Raw genomic sequence first — 17,088 nt, forward strand, 5'->3', positions numbered from 1 at the left:
GGTCATATTGGCGTAAGATGCATGAAGAAACTCCATGTCGATGGATGTTTGGAGTCACTTGATTTTGAATCGCTTGACACATGCGAGCCATGCCTCATGGGCAGGATGACTAAGACCCCGTTTTTAGGTACAATGAAACGGGCAAGTGACTTGTTGGAAATCATACATGCTGATGCGTGCGATCCAATGAGAATTGAAGCGTGCGGTGGATATCGCTATTTTCTCATCTTCACTGACGATTTGAGTAGATATAGGTATATTTACTTAATGAAGCACAAGTCTAAAACGTTTGAAAAGTTCAAGCGATTTCAGAGTGAAGTTAAGAATCATCATAACAAGAAGATCAAATTCCTACGATCTAATCAATGAGAATTTCTGAGTTATGAGTTTGGCAAACACTTAAGACAGTGTGGAATTGTTTCACAGTTGAAGCCACCTGGAACACCATAGGGTAATGGTGTGTCCGGACGTCGTAATTGAACCTTATGAAATATGGTGCGATCTATGATGTCTCTTACCGATCTACCGCTATTATTTTGATGTTATGCATTAGAGACAACTGCATTCACTTTAGATAGGACACCATATAAGTCTGTTGAGACGACGCCGTATGAACATTGGTTTGGCAAGAAACCAAAGTTGTCGTTTCTTAATGTTTTGGGCTGCGATGCTTAAGGCTTCAGCCGGAGAAGCTCGAACCCAAAGCGGACAAACACATCTTCATAGGATACCCAAAGGTGACAGGTGGGTATACCTTCTATCTCAGATCCGAGGGCAAATTGTTTGTCGCTAAGAACAGGTCCTTTCTCGAGAAGGAGTTTCTCTCGAAAGAATTGAGTGGGAGGAAGATAGAACTTGATGAGGTTGTCGAACCTTTACTTCAACCAGAGAGTGATGCGACACAGAAACATGCTTTCTGTGGCGCCTACGTCTGTTGAAGAGGAAGTTGATGATAGTGATCATGAAGCTTCGGATCAAGTTGCTATCGAACCTCATAGGTCGACAAGGATATGTACTACTCCTGAGTGGTATGGTAATCCTGTCTTAAATATCATGTTGTTAGACAACAATGAACCTATGAGCTATGGAGAAGCGATGGTGGGCCCGTATTCCGACAAATGGTTAAAAGCCATGAAATCCGAGATAGGTTCCATGTATCAGAACAAAGTATGGACTTTGGTGGACTTGCCCGATGATCGGCAAGCCATTGAGATAAATGGATCTTTAAGAAGAAGACGGACGTGTGCGGTAATGTTACCGTCTATGAAGCTCGACTTATAGGAAAGAGTCTTTTCACAAGTTCAAGGAGTTGACTACGATGAGAATTTCTCACCCGTAGCGATGCTTAAGTCCGTCGGAATCATGTTAGCATTAGCTGTATTTTTTGATTATGAAATCTAACAGATGGATGTCAAAACAAGTTTTCTTACCAGTTTTCGTAAGAAAAAGTTGTATGTGATACAATAAAAGGTTTTTTCAATACTAAGGATGCTAAAAGGTATGCTGGCTCCAGCAATCCTTCTATGGACTAGAGCAAGCATCTCGGAGTCAGAATACATGCTTTGATAGAGTGATCAAAGCTTTTAGGTTTATACAATGTTTGATAGAAACTTGTATTTACAAGAAAGTGAGTGGGAGCACTACAACATTTCTGATAAGTATATGTGGATGACATATTGTAGATCCGAAATAATGTAGAATTTCTGGAAAGCATAAACGGTTGTTTGAAGAGTGTTTTTCAAAGGAAGACCTGGATAAAGCTGCTTACATATTGGGCATCAAGATCTATAGAAATAGATCAAGACACCTGATGATACTTTCAAAGAACGCACACCTTGACATGTTTTTGAAGGAGTTCAAAATAGATCAGTCAAAGAAGGGGTTCTTACCTGAGTTGTAAGGTGTGAAGTTGAGTAAGACTCAAAGCTTGACCACGGCAGAAGAAAGAGGAAGGACGAATGTCGTCCCCTATGCTCTTGTCATAGGCTCTATACGGTATGCCATGCTGAGTACCGTACCTGATGTGTGCTTTGCCACATGTCTGGCAAGAGGGTACAAAGGTGACCAGGCTTTACACTTTATGCTTCCGGCTCGTATGTTGTGTGGAATTGTGAGCGGATAACAATTTCACACAGGAAACAGCTATGACCATGATTACGCCAAGCTATTTAGGTGAGACTATAGAATACTCAAGCTTAACACCTATCCGGATAGCTCTGAGTAGAGATACTGGATACGTATAATGGAGCAACAATTTGGAATAGCTCCAAGTGGAACGTGGTAGCAGCATCTACGATATGACATAAAGTTTTGCGAAATACATAGGGATCTGAATATGGCAAGACCCGTTGACTACAACCTCTCTCACAAGCATAACATGATCAAACCCAGAACTCTTTGATTGTTTATCACATAGTGATGTGAACTAGATCATTGAGTCTAGTAGACTCTTGGATGTTGGTCACATGGCGATGTGACCTGTGAGTGTTAATCACATGGCGATGTGAACTAGATTATTGACTCTAGTGCAAGTGGGAGACTGTTGGAAATATGCCCTAGAGGCAATAATAAATTTGTTATTATTATATCATATTTCATTGTTCATGATAATCGTTTATTATACATGCTAGAATTGTATTGATAGGAAACTCAGATACATGTGTGGATACATAGACAACACCATGTCCCTAGTAAGCCTCTAGTTGACTAGCTCGTTGATCAATAGATGGTTACGGTTTCCTGACCATGGACATTGGATGTCGTTGATAACGGGATCACATCATTAGGAGAATGATGTGATGGACAAGACCCAATCCTAAGCCTAGCACAAGATCGTGTAGTTCGTATGCTAAAGCTTTTCTAATGTCAAGTATCATTTCCTTAGACCATGAGACTGTGCAACTCCCGGATACCGTAGGAGTGCTTTGGGTGTGCCAAACGTCACAACGTAACTGGGTGGCTATAAAGGTACACTACAGGTATCTCCGAGAGTGTCTGTTGGGTTGGCACGAATCGAGACTGGGATTTGTCACTCCGTGTAAACGGAGAGGTATCTCTGGGCCCACTCGGTAGGACATCATCATAATGTGCACAATGTGACCAAGGAGTTGATCACGGGATGATGTGTTACGGAACAAGTAAAGAGACTTGCCGGTAACGAGATTGAACAAGGTATGGGGATACCGACGATCGAATCTCGGGCAAGTATCGTACCGCTAGACAAAGGGAATTGTATATGGGATTGATTGAATCCTTGACATCGTGGTTCATCCGATGGGATCATCATGGAGCATGTGGGAGCCAACATGGGTATCCAGATCCCGCTGTTGGTTATTGACCGGAGAGTTGTCTCGGCCATGTCTGCATGACTCCCGAACCCGTAGGGTCTACACACTTAAGGTTCGATGATGCTAGGGTTATAGGGAAAGTATGTACACGGTTACCGAATGTTGTTTGGAGTCCCGGATGAGATCCCGGACGTCACGAAGAGTTCCGGAATGGTTCGGAGGTAAAGATTAATATATAGGAAGTATGGTTTTGGCCACCGGAAGTGTTCCGGGCATCACCGGTAGTGTACCGGGACCACCGGAGGGGTCCGGGGGTCCACCAGGTGGGGCCACCAGCCCAGGAGGCCTACATGGGCCAATAGTGGGAAGGGACCAGCCCCTAGGTGGGCTGGGGCGCCTCCCACCAAGGCCCAAGGCGCCTCCTAGAGGGGAGGGGGCAAACCCTAGGGCAGATGGGCCTTAAGGCCCACCCTAGGTGCGCCTCCTCTCTCTCCCCCCTTGGCCGCAACCCTAGATGGGTTTTAGGGCTGCCGCCGCCCCTAGGGAGGGAACCCTAGATGGGGGCGCAGCCCCTCCCCTTCCCCTATATATACTTGAGGTATTGGGGGCTGCAACACACACGAGATCATCTCCCTCTTGGCGCAGCCCTACCTCTCTCCCTCCTCGTCTCTCGTAGTGCTTGGCGAAGCCCTGCTGGATTTCCGCGCTCCTCCACCACCACCACGCCGTCGTGCTGCTGCTGGACGGAGTCTTCCCCAACCTCTCCTTCTCCCCTTGCTGGATCAAAGTGTAGGAGACGTCACCGGGCTGCACGTGTGTTGAACGCGGAGGCGCCGTGGTTCGACGCTTAGATCGGAATCAACCGTGATCTGAATCGCTACGAGTACGATTCCTTCATCCGCGTTCTTGCAACGCTTCCGCTTAGCGATCTACAAGGGTATGTAGATGCACTCTCCTTCCCCTCGTTGCTAGATTACTCCATAGATTGATCTTGGTGATGCGTAGAAAATTTTAAATTTCTGCTACGATCCCCAACAAAAATGACTATCACTATTCTGACTACGTCTAATATAAGCAATACAAGAATCACACTCCTTCATGATTTCTTTTGTTTCATGGATAAGAATGGCATATCTTGATCTCTTGTTATTATCGTTCTTTACCATCCTCATGGCCTCCAAGCAGACCGACTCAATGTCAACAATCAGATTACTCCATTTTTAAGGTCAGTGATAATCCTTTCATGAGGGCTATAATTTCAGCTTCAACTGCATCATTGTATGAAAATAGCCGCTGGCAAGAACTAAAAGAATGTTGGCCAGGTGATCTCTAAAACCATTCCAGCCCCTGCGGACCCATCCAAGAAGTAAACCATCTGTATTAATTAAGTTTGACTAGGCCCGGATTCGGAGGAGTCCAAGTGCATGAAACCGAAAGAAGCTAACCATTATGACATGTGCTCCTAGTGTGTAGGAATCATGTTTTTCTAGGAGCTTTGCCCTTCATTGGATCGTAATAAAGGATCCATCTCAATAGAGTGAAGAGTAGCTAAATAGCTTGAGAGGAATCTTATAGAAACTTCAATTGGAGGGGCAGGTTTGGAGTGCACCAACTCATTTCAGAAACCGAGCAACATCATAAACCGGAATCACATTGATTCATCCATATCACAAATAGGTTGTATGAACCATTCATTACCCATTGGTCCACCAACTCAGGAACCGAGCGGAATTACATCTGCCTTAAGTGGAAATTAGCCCGATTGTAGGTTCAGGGGCGATTCAACGATCACGTCAGATCCTAGCATTCTGCCCATTGCCAATCTGCCATACTAAACCTTTTCTCAAGAGGTCTAGACCATGGCAAATAGCCTTCTGCCAAGTAGACGAAGGGTTCTCCATGTATAATGTATCCCCCGGTCTGCCATTTGGGTGCACGTGAATACTATATCCACCAGTTTGCCAGTAAGGTATATTTAACATGGTGAGTTCATGGCTCATTATTAGTGTTACAATCTCATGCTGTAGTGAAGATCATCGTTATGCACTTATGCACCCACGCTTTTTTCCTGTAAATGTTTAGGCATCGTACAATGCATTTTGCTTAGGAGAGGTGTTTAGAGAAATAAATCAGCTTTTTAAAGCACCAGTGCTTATTTGTAGAGGATATACGCTTAATTAGAGGCTCCTCGTGTAGAGATGAAACTGGTGCTTAAAAACTTGGTTTATTTGTACAAGGCCTTACTTTTGCTCGATTTCAAACATGAGCGGTCAGTTAACTAGAATTTTCAGTTTCGTCATAGAACTTGACTTTAATTTTTTGCAATAACTGTTTCAAAGTTTTGTTTTGATTTTGTTTAATCCAAGAAACTGAATTTTTGGTGTAGAAGGACTCATGCATGGGATGACAATTAGCATAATAACTTTAGATGATCTTCCTAAGGCTCAAGTTAGATTCACCTAGAATGTATTGTTTGTATCAGCTAGCTTCTGGTGATTGGTTAGAGAATGTTTGAGGCCGTGTCAAGGACAGTCATGTCATTCTTGGATGGTTTCATGGATGTGACAAATCCAGTGATAATCAACAAATAAACTAAGAAATTAATTTCAAAAGAAAGATATTTTTAAAGAACCTTTCTCCATTTGAAATTGGTATTGTAGGTACATGAGTGTCACATTTCATTGCCATTTCTTCTTTTTGCGTTATTCTTTTGAAACTTCAAGTGCATCATTGCATGGAAACAAGAAAGAAACTAAGAAATTAATTTCACAAGAAAGAAAGATATTTGAAATTGGCATTGCAGGTACATGAATGTCGTACAAGATTTTGTTGTCATTTCTTTTTTACGCTATTTTGTTGAAGATAGTACAAAGTTAAGACATTTATTTTAAGGCGGAGGGAGTATTTTTTTATGAAAGTTGTAAAAAAAATTATGATCGAGAAAACTGTGAATATTTTCGTAGTTCCTATGTTGTCCAAAGAGAATGTTTTCTCTCTCTCTCTATATATATATGTTTATCCTTTATTTTCTTCTAGAATATCATTTTTCAGTGTTAATTGATAAATTATGTTGACAGGGGCAAAATTGACAGATTTGACCTCAGGCAAAAGTATTTCACATACTTTCGAAAACAGTTTAATTTGTGAAATACTTTGCCGTTGACTGGACTAGAGTCAGAGAGAAACAATATAGAAGGACCAAACAGACAAAATTGTAAAAAGAGAAGACTCTCGAAAGTCGAAACCGCCTCGACCGCTCTGGATTGGCGTCTGCTGTCCACTTCAGCGCAGCGTGGCGAGACGCGGAGCAACCAAACTCCGCACAGCAGAGGGGACTAGCCGGAGCGGGGAGAAAAAACAGCATGGCGGCGGCGGCGGCGAGGAAGAGCGTGTGCGTGACCGGCGCAGGAGGCTTCGTCGCCTCGTGGCTCGTCAAGCTCCTCCTCTCTAAGGGCCACTACGCGGTCCGCGGCACCGTGCGCGATCCCGGTAAGGGCCTTCCTTCCTCGCTTCGGTCCGTCCTTCCCACCTCCCGCCCGAAGATTCCTTTTCCTCTTGGCTGTGCCGTCGAAGATCTATGCTTATCCAGGAGGATGTATAGATGTGTTTTTTTAGGAATATATCAATAGCATGCTGTTGCTGAAAAGTGAAAACCGAACGAGGGGAAGCAGTCCAGGCAACCATATTTGAGGGGAAGCAGTCCCCTAAAAATAATGTTGTTCTTGGAAGTTGGAAGTGAACAGGAGCTTTTTGAGATAGTATTAGATTTAGATGCTTTTTAGCAGATTCCTCGAACAGGATGTGTAAATGTTGAGAGGAAATTGCAGGAATTGTGAGCTCCGACGTATTGTTAGTTCTTGAAACTTTGAAAAATAGCTTGGGCATACTTTGTTGTGATGGACCCAAGAAATTTGTTATATGTGAGTATATGATGATGGTGGTGTGTTTTGTGTGTGACCATATGCTCCAGGTAATGCTAAGAATGCTCACCTTAAGGCGCTAGAAGGTGCTGGGGAAAGGTTGGAGCTGCTCAGCGCCGACCTGCTGAACTACGACAGCATTGCGTCAGCGGTTGCTGGCTGTGAGGGCGTCTTTCATGTTGCTAGCCCTGTCCCTTCTGGCAGATCAACCAATCCTGAGGTGATTTTTTCAAGAAAATGTGTTTCACTTTCACGGTTTTGTGAAGTTTTGAGGTAAACAAGAGAGGAAATAGCAGGTGAACGAGTGATTTAGCATAGTGCAATTTTATTGGCAACTATACGTGGCTTTGCATCCCAAGTTAGATGTAAAGTTTACTTAACCTTGAGGCCTTGATGGATTTTCTCAAGGATTTTCCCCCAAACATGACCATTTGTTATTCATAGGAGATATACTGAATTCACCGCATAATGCGAAATCTGTAATTTTTTAACCATCCTGTTTCCCTACATAAACAAGTTCATGAAAACAGACAAAGTTTGTCAACTTGTTCAGCTTTGTGCAACATCAGCCTGTCTGAATTTTGTAACCTATCTCTTTCTTTTATATAGTGCTGTTATACAGATGTATTACTAATGTTTAATTTCTAGAAACAAGTGTGTACTCTAATATTCTGTTGTTTACTTCTTTGCAGGAAGAAGTTATAGCCCCCGCTGTAACAGGCACACTGAATGTCTTGAAGGCTTGCTACGAGGCGAAAGTTAAGCGAGTTGTCATGGTGTCTTCAGTTGCTGCTGTGTCCAATAATCCTAACTGGCCTAAGGGTAAATTATTTGATGAAGATAGCTGGTCAGACGAGGATCTCTGCAGAAAGGGTGAGGTAAGTAAGCAATGCCTTTGCGTTTGCTAAACATTGTTCTGCCAAGAAACTTGTTTAGTTCACAGTATAGCATGCTACATCAGCTGCTAATTAATCACAGATTGATATTGATTTGGAATATACTCCCTCCTTTCATAAATCATTTGTGGATGGACGTGAAAGAAGAAGAACCAAATAGCACTGCTTCCTCGAAGCAAACTTTCGGTACCCGATCAAGGGACTAATAACATACCAGCTCCAACTCTTGAATAGCTCTCACTTCTCTTGGCCGATAGCTTAGATGACCGACTGTTAGGCATGATTACCAATGATTTAATAGTAGGCTTCTTGTTTGGTGAGCTAATGGTTTCGCCCTAGGATGAAGGTAGCAGTATAAAGGTGAGCCGCATCTTTGCACAAATAACCTCGATGCTTTCTAATAATATGATGTTCTTCAGCTAGCCACACAGAATGTTCATGATCTTATGCTGTGATTCCTTGGTCCGGATGACTTATTTGAAATAAATTATATGTGTTGTCATTGTGGCAGGATTGGTATTTCCTTTCCAAAACACTCGCAGAGCGTGAGGCTTTTGCTTATGCAGCAAAAACTGGGCTGGATATTGTAACTATTTGCCCGTCGTTGGTAATTGGCCCCTTGATGCAGTCTACAGTAAATACAAGCAGTAATATTCTCCTTAATTATCTCAAAGGTAGGTGTGTTTATCTCAGTGTTCTCTCATCTTACATGCAATTTATATTAAAGAGTGATAATTTGCTCAGCCTTGCTCTGTTTAAACTGGGTCATCATAAATTGATGTCTGAACTGAACAAAGCATATTAACCAATAGCACAATGGACCTTTCAACCTTTAAGATCAAGTTGTTTAAAAAACCAAACTTGCTTATTCTTATATTATAGTTCTATTTCTGTAGAAATGAAACACTTTTCTCTTGCAGGAGAACGTGATACTGTAGAAAATAAACTCAGGAATGTAGTGGATGTCCGTGATGTTGCCGATGCTCTTCTATTGGCATATGAAAATCCAGAGGCGTCTGGACGGTACATCTGCAGTTCAAAACCAGTAAAAGTCTCTGATATGATAAGCGTACTGAAGACCTTATATCCAATGTACACTTATCCCAAAAAGTAAGTGCCTTCCTCAGCAGGCAACTTTTTGTTTGTCTTATTGCTATTTTGATTCTGCATTTCACAAGCTAGATGGTCCATTTATCTTTTCCTGAGACAAGCATATATATCAGCATCATTTGGAAAGCACTAGGATGGGGATTGACAAATTGAATTAAGCATAGTAGAGTGCCAGGTTTATGGAGGTGTAATGCTCTGCATCTACCATTTAATTTTGCATGTAGTTTAGGATATAGAATGTCAAAAATTAATGAAAGATGTCACCAGATCATAACATTCTTTGATACGACCCCCCTGCTTTTCCATGCTTAACTTGGATGAAACTTTATTTTTCTCTCCAAATTTCTATGTAGCTTTACGGAAGTGGAAGAAAATACCATTTATAGTTCAGAGAAACTTCAGAAGCTAGGGTGGACCTTCAGGCCTTTAGAGAAGACCCTGGGGGACAGCGTGGAATCCTACAAAGCATCTGGCGTCCTGAACTGAGCATCCAACCAGGGAAAATTTGGCTGTTAATGCTTGCAAACTCCTTGTGGTTCATGTAAGCAGTGAAACAAAATAAGTTGGTGACACAATCGTCACGAGAGTCTGTGTGAACATGAACAAAGCATGAATCGTATGCGCGCCTTTCTTTTGGTGTGTCTTGACTTGAGGTGTATGCGCACCTTTCTTTTGGTGTGTCTTGACTTGAGGTGTTTCGAGGCATAGTGGAATGTCCTGGTGGTTCTATGAGTGGGTGCTTGCACCTGTTAAAGTTTGAACATATTGCCCATTTTTCAGATCAAAAAACATTGCCCATTTTCCCTAAAAGGGTCAGACCTTTATGAAAAGCACTTGGACCTATTTACCAAACCAGCGGTAAAAATAGGGAGCCCCTGCGTGCATTTTGGGCCTGCCCAAGTGGGGCCTGGGCGCTCCTTTTTTTTCGCTTTTCATCTTTATTTTTTCATTTTTGTTTCTTTTGTTTTTTTTACTCTGAGAACTGTTCATAGATCTCAAATTCAAAAAGAAATGTTCGGAATTTCAAAAAAAAGATCTTAGTTCATGAATTTGATTTTTCATGAATTCAAAAAATGTCCATGAATTTGTAAAATTCTTGGAATTTCATAAAGTGTTCATGAATTTGACAAATGTTCTAGAAAAAACATAGAAGAAAGAGAAAATACTTAAAAAAAAAGAAAAAAAAGGCAAAACCGGTGGAAGAAAAAACCAGCACGCCCCATTCTACTTCCCCCCAGCGGAAGAGGATCCGGCTTGCCTGCTCCCTCCTCATGCTCCCATCCGTGCTCCCGGCTGTTTTTTCTTTTTTTTCTTTCTAATCCAGACCTTATTTTGTTCCAATCAAATCACGTCACGTATGCGGGAGTACGGATGGGTGCACGCGAGGGGGGCATGCAAGTCTCATCCAGCGAAAGAGCCGCGGATTAGGAGATATACGGTAAAAATATCCTTGATTCATCTTAAGTTACATTAAAGTCCGGTGGGTCTACCGTCTTCGTCTCTCGGACGGGCTGATCGTGTGCCGCTCGACGGGCTAATCACGTGCCGCTCTAATGTTGGGCGAACATGTTGTTGATTGTGGATACTAAGGGCCTATTCTGATCTCCTCCAACTTCTAATTCCCCAAACTTCTCGTATGAAGCTGTCCTGAACGTTTATTTGAAAAGAAGCTGGATTTGAAAAGCTCAGTCCCGCTCACGTGTAAAATCATGAAGCCCGGAAAGCCCAGCTCCAGAAAAACGAGAAACTGGAGTTGCCCATATTTACAACGAGACTGCCACCGCTTAAAAAAACGCTTTGGAGAGCCAGCTTCTCGAGTCGACATGTCACACTCGCGTTCGAATCGTTGCGCTCGTCTCCCTCCCTCGACCTAACCTTCCCCCGCCGCCACAGCCAAATCCACCCCTCAGCTGGCCGGCGCTCCGCTCCACCGCCGGATCTGGCATATACAAGGCCATCCCGGCCGGTTCCCATCCAGAAGACCACCCCGAGCTCCCTTTCTTCTTCCCAAGGTCCACCCATGGCGGCTGCTCCTGATCTGGGCTTTCCAACAGGCCTATACCAGCGTCAAACAAGGTCTCTAATGGGCTGCTCCCGAGCTAGGATGTTTCCAGCGGGCCTGTACCAGCGCGGAACAGGCCTACAACCTTCCCAACTGGGCCAAATCTCTGGGAGAAGCTACGAGCGTGCCGAATGGTTTGCTAATCGCCAGGTGGAGTTTGAAGCTAGCTCCAGAAGCTGATTTTGTAGAGTTTGGGAAGTTCGGAGAAGTTCAGAACAGGCCCTAAGTCATCAAGGCCGCGATGCCAATGGACCAACACTGAACAACAACAAATTCAAGAGCCAAATCTCAATTATTTCTCATATGCCTTATGCTAGCATCCGAGGCCGGAACGCGTGACGGAGACGAGGCCCGAGGATCAACCCGCCGGAACGTGTGATGAAGACGAGGCCCGAGGAAGAACCAAATAGGTGTAGGCCGAGAGTATTTCTTCGAATATACCAAGAAGTTTGCATATACTAAGAGTATTTTTACATGTATAGAAGGGCCTTCCCAGGCGATTTTTTCGTGCTGGCGCAGAAAAATCGGCCCAGTCGCGTCCCAGAAGCCCGATTTTCGCCGGCCTGGTTCGAAATTAGCATCGGCGGACCCAGGCCGAACCCGTCGCGCCCGGGGCGAGCGGTTTTGGCGCGAAAGAGCCGCGGACCCTCCGCGTCAGCGACACCGCGCGTCGTCTTCCCCCCACGCCATGGGGAATCAATGTCAAGGCTGCCGCCGGTCAGCCTTATCATTGATTCCTCACGGGCGGCGCGTCACGGGTCGGCGCGCCGACACCTCCCCTCTCTCGCACGCGTACACACGGGCGCGGCGCGGCTATATAAAGCCGGCGGGCTCCCTCGCCTCTGGCCACACCAGCCCTAGCCCTAGCCGCCGAGCTCTACCTCTCCCGAGAGCCGCCGCCGAGCCCCCCTCTCCCGAGCGCCGCCGTCGAGCCCTCGCTCTCCCTCCCTCTCCCGATGGCCGAGCGTTTCCCCGGAGATGAGGCGGCGGCCAACGGCTTCGGCCGCCGCTCGCTCCGCGAACAGGAGTCTTGGCTCCTATTCCAGGCGAACATCCCGGCGCCGCCGGACATGCGCGCCGGGCCAACAGGCTGGAAGCTCAGCAACGGGGGAGTGCCCATTCCCCTGTTGCCCGACGCCGTGGCTAAACCCTCGTACTTCGCCAACGAGGTCGAGGTCGTGCGCGCCTCCCTTACCGACGCCCAACTCTCCCTCCCCCAGTACGCCGCCGACAATCACGCGGCTTGGGCGGCGTACTTCCAACGCCGTCAGCAGCAGCGGCTGGCGTCCACCAACGGCGCACCGGTAGTCGGCGGCATGAAGAACAACGAGGGGTGCCATCTGTGATGGGGCGTCCCCGGCCGCACACTCGAGGGCGTGCTGACGCACCTCGAGGGCGGCAACCACCCGCCGTTGGCGTACCCCCCGGCGAGGGCGGCCGCCACGGCCATGGCTCACCGCCGACGCGATGGGCAATGGTTGCCCAGGAGGTTTGTCGCCTCCTCTTCTTCCTCTTCATCACGCTCTTCTTCGCATTCCTCCGGCTCTCCGGGGTTGCTCGGCGTCAAGGCCGAGCCCGCGGCGGAGACGCCGCTCGGCCGGCCGCACTCGCGGCGCCGGCATTGTCATCAACGAGGGCGGCCAGCGCGTCTCCTCGTCGGCTCCTCCTCCGCGCTTCGTCAAGCCCAAGACGGAGCCGGGCCTCCTCCCCGCGGTGAAGACGGAGCACGGCGGCGACGTCGAGCTCGACGACGACGCGGCCCTAGAATGGGCGCGCGCGGACTCCCTGAAGATGGCGAGGGAGCGCCAGTGCGCCGCCCTGCAGCGATTCGCGCAGCGCCGCCGGGGCCGCGACGAAGGAGGCGTCATCGTCATCGAGGATAGCGACGACGACGACGCGCCGCCGCCACCAGTCCGCGTTGACGACGCCGGTCAGGGGTCCACTAGGGACGACCGCGTCAAGGAGGAGAAGCCCGACAACGATGGCATCGACGACGGCGACTACTCCGCGTTCAGCCAGTTTCTTTTTAATTTAGACATATTATGTAACAAAAATCCGCGACTATTATGTAATATATGCCGAACTTTGCTATATTTTTGCCTTTTTTGAACGCGGCTGGGGCGGCCCTGGGGCTGGCGACTGGGGACCAACTCGTCCCCAGACCGATTTTTTGCGCCGGCTCACTCCAGGCAGCGATTTTAGGCACCACTGGAGGGCCAACGGCTGGAGATGCTCTAAGCCGCACGCTTATGTTGCTCTATATTTTATTTACGCACTCGGCCGTACATGCCGAGCGCCCGATAAATTATACTCAGTTTATTGGGAAATACTAGGCAACTTTTGATTTTCTTGTAGTGTCTGGAGCACAACAATTTTCTTGTACTTCTCTGGAAAAAGTTTATTTATTTTCAACCCTTTTTTCTAAGAAAAAAGGGAGTCAAACTCCACGTTACAAGATTTATCTTAAGTTTCTTCTGGGCTGCCTCAGTCTCGATGCTCCATCCTCTCAAGGCTTTCATTTTGTTTTGCGGAAGAAGGCTTTCATTAACCTTATGGTGCTGTAGGCTGTAGCCCGCCAGCAAGTATATTTTTTTTGCTGGTTCTACAAAAGTCAGGCCAAACTGATCCCCATGTGATATAGGCAGTTGCTGAAGTTTTGTTTACAGGAGTCCACCTTGCATTTCCATGCAACCGACTCACCATGTGCTGGAAGCAGCATACTCCATGAGCAAATCAAGAACTTGATTCGGCAACCGCCCGGTTTCTCTTCTATTCTAAAAAAGAGCCGGAAGCCAAAAACCATATGCGCATGCTTGCAAGAGGCAAAAGACAGCCCACTCCCATGCATGTTTACGGATGAACGTCGTGACCTGTCAGGCACACGGAACACGTAACAACATTCCCATCACAATTATCACGGAAGCTGAGATCTTATATATCCTAATTAATCCCAATTATACTTGTGCCAACAATATCAAAGCTATTCTAATGTACAATCATACACTCATACCTCGCTGGCCACAACATGCTTATACCTCATCAAGACATTTCAGTGAACGAACAACGAGAACATCTACCACAATCAGACTCCATCAGCCTCCATGTTCCATACCAGCTAAATCACAACATGCTGGTCAATTATAGACCCAATGTCGTCGATTAATCATCTGATGAGACTAGCTATCCAATGTCGTCGATCGATGCACGCATAAATAGCCCTACCTCATGAGCAACATCTCATCACCTTCTCATCGGTCGATCACACTCTCGATATTGGTAGTGCACAAAGGCTGATAACTTAGTTCAGAGCTTGAGGAGACAATGGCTGCCTGGCTTAAGCTCTCCGTTGCGCTGACATGCGCATTGCTCTTGTCGTCGTCGGCGTGCCACGGCCTGCAGGTGGGCTACTACAAGAAGACGTGCCCCCGCGTGGAGGCCATCGTGAGGGACGAGGTGAAGCGCTTCGTCTACAAGAACGCCGGCATCGGCGCCGGCCTCATCCGCATGTTCTTCCACGACTGCTTCGTGCAGGGCTGCGACGCCTCCGTCCTCCTCGACCCCACGCCCGCCAACCCGCAGCCGGAGAAGCTGAGCCCTCCCAACTTCCCCAGCCTCCGCGGCTTCGAGGTCATCGATGCCGCCAAGGACGCCGTCGAGAAGGCGTGCCCCGGCGTCGTCTCCTGCGCCGACATCGTCGCCTTCGCCGGCCGTGACGCCGCCTACTTCCTCAGCAGGTTGACGATGAAGATCAACATGCCGGCCGGCCGCCTCGACGGCCGCGTCTCCAACTCCACGGAGGCCCTTGACAACCTCCCGCCTCCGGTCTTCAACCTCGACCAGCTCATCGCCAGCTTCGCCGCCAAGGGCCTCACCGCGGAGGACATGGTCGTGCTTTCCGGCGCCCACACCATTGGCGTGTCCCATTGCTCGTCCTTCGTCCCCGATCGCCTCGCCGTCCCCTCCGACATCAACACCGGCTTCGCCAACGTGCTGAGGAGGCAGTGCCCCGCCAGCCCAAGCTCGGCCAACGACCCGACGGTGAACCAGGACGTGGTGACCCCCAACGCGCTGGACAACCAGTACTACAAGAACGTCCTGGCGCACAAGGTGCTCTTCACGTCGGATGCCGCCCTCCTTGCCACGCCGGCGACGACCCAGATGGTGCGCGACAGTGCCAACATTCCCGGGCAGTGGGAGGCCAAGTTCAACAAGGCCATGGTCAAGATGGGAGCCATCGAAGTGAAGACCGGTTTCCAGGGAGAGATCAGGAGGAACTGCAGGGTCGTCAACCACTAAACGAACGAATCATGCACATTTTTTGTGCACTTTAGTATTTGCACTGGTGGGGTCACCTATTTGTGACTTCCGTTGAATTTCGCGAATGTAATTTGTTTGTTGTTTCAACTCCTCAAAATTCTCTGGCTGGTTGTTGGTGCTACACAGTTGTTCTTTTTTCTTTCTTGGTGAATCAAAAGAGGTTTATACATAAACCAGAAAAGAACGTACAGAGACAGAAACATCAGCTCGGATCGATGATGTGGCAGAATACGCGGATCGATGATGTTGGCAAAGCTATACGCCTATACCGACGGCCCCCGGTAGCTCCATCGGCGTAGGCCTGACGCCGTCAAACGGCCGTCACCCACCGGGTAGCCGGGCCCAAGGATATGCCAATGGCTTGACCTATGCCGACGGCCACCATAGGCATATAGCCAGTGCTGCCGACGGCCCCCGTCGGCATATGTGGACGTATGCCGGCGGCTTTTCTACGCCTATGGCTTGACCTAGACCGCCAGGATACCTCCATATATGCCGACGGGGGCCATCGCGATTTGGGCCAATTCTGGTAGTGTGCTACCACGTTTGTCAATTGATGATGCGGTCGTAAGGAAACATGAATTACATATGCAAATTGGAAAATCATTAGAGAAGGAGGCACTCTACTGGATGAAACAAGGGCGAGTTGATTGGCTTACTAGTGGCGACAAGAACTCGGATTTCTTTCATAGGGCAGCAAACGGGCAGTGGAAAAGAAACTGTATAAAGCGTTTGCAAAGAGAAAATGGTACATGGATTGATGATCAGGAGAGGATACGGTCCCATGCAGCAGCCTAATTTTCTTCTTTTGTTCACCTTCTGTGTGCAGGTACCGGATATGAATATAATTGAAAAGGTAAAGCCCCGAGTGACCGAGTTGAATAAGCCTTATACACGAGAGGAGGTAAAAAAGGCCATGTTTAACATCGACATCTTAAGGCCCCCAGCCCGGATGGCTTACATGCTATTTTCTATAAGAGAATTTCGCATATAATTGGAGAGGAGTTGATAGATGAAGTGTTGCTTGCTGTTAACTCTAGGAAGATCCCCGAAGGGTGTAGCAACACCTCTATTGTTCTCATTCCAAAGGTTGAAAATCCGAAAGTTCAACTCAATTCCGGCTGATTAGCTCATGCAACAATAGTATATAAGGTGGTATGAAAACTCCTTGCTAATTGGTTGAAATATTTTTTATATAAGATCACCTACCCAAACCAAAGTGCCTTCGCGTCGGTATGTCTTATTACAGATAATTTTCTGGTGGCTTTTGTTGGGGAACGCAGTATTTAATTTTTTTTACCTACGATCATGCAAGATCTATCTAGGAGATGCATAGCAACGAGTGGGAAGAGTGTGTCTACGTACCCTCGTAGACCGAAAATGGAAGCGTTTAGTAACACGGTTGATGTAGTCGAACGTCTTCGCGATACAACCGATCCAAGTACCGAATGTACGACACCTCCGCGTTCGGCACACGTTCAGCTCGATGACGTCCC

General features: G+C 47.1%; 2 protein-coding genes across 2 annotated transcripts; both read left to right on the forward strand.

Annotated features, from left to right (window-relative positions):
• Positions 1–6,509: 6,509 nt before the first annotated feature.
• On the forward strand, positions 6,510–9,945 carry LOC125521848 (cinnamoyl-CoA reductase 1-like). Its single transcript, XM_048686906.1, has 6 exons — positions 6,510–6,776; positions 7,258–7,427; positions 7,900–8,085; positions 8,615–8,777; positions 9,024–9,213; positions 9,567–9,945. Exons 1-6 carry the CDS (start codon positions 6,650–6,652, stop codon positions 9,697–9,699), a joined length of 969 nt encoding a protein of 322 aa, XP_048542863.1. The 5' UTR covers positions 6,510–6,649; the 3' UTR covers positions 9,700–9,945.
• Positions 9,946–14,505: 4,560 nt separating this feature from the next.
• LOC125521940 (peroxidase 2-like) lies at positions 14,506–15,713 on the forward strand. Its single transcript, XM_048687009.1, has one exon. It carries the CDS (start codon positions 14,597–14,599, stop codon positions 15,569–15,571), a length of 975 nt encoding a protein of 324 aa, XP_048542966.1. The 5' UTR covers positions 14,506–14,596; the 3' UTR covers positions 15,572–15,713.
• Positions 15,714–17,088: the final 1,375 nt, after the last annotated feature.

This window comes from Triticum urartu, chromosome 7 (assembly GCF_003073215.2).
Source record: "Triticum urartu cultivar G1812 chromosome 7, Tu2.1, whole genome shotgun sequence".
Lineage (NCBI taxonomy): Eukaryota > Viridiplantae > Streptophyta > Magnoliopsida > Poales > Poaceae > Triticum > Triticum urartu.

Excerpts from the sequence above, each read along its gene's own strand:
- LOC125521848 (XM_048686906.1), top strand. The coding sequence starts at position 6,650 with ATGGCGGCGGCGGCGGCGAGGAAGAGCGTGTGCGTGACCGGCGCAGGA. Across the intron at positions 6,777-7,257 it reads CGGCACCGTGCGCGATCCCG|GTAATGCTAAGAATGCTCAC; the intron begins GTAAGGGCCTTC and ends CATATGCTCCAG. Across the intron at positions 9,214-9,566 it reads ATGTACACTTATCCCAAAAA|CTTTACGGAAGTGGAAGAAA; the intron begins GTAAGTGCCTTC and ends ATTTCTATGTAG.
- LOC125521940 (XM_048687009.1), top strand. The coding sequence starts at position 14,597 with ATGGCTGCCTGGCTTAAGCTCTCCGTTGCGCTGACATGCGCATTGCTC.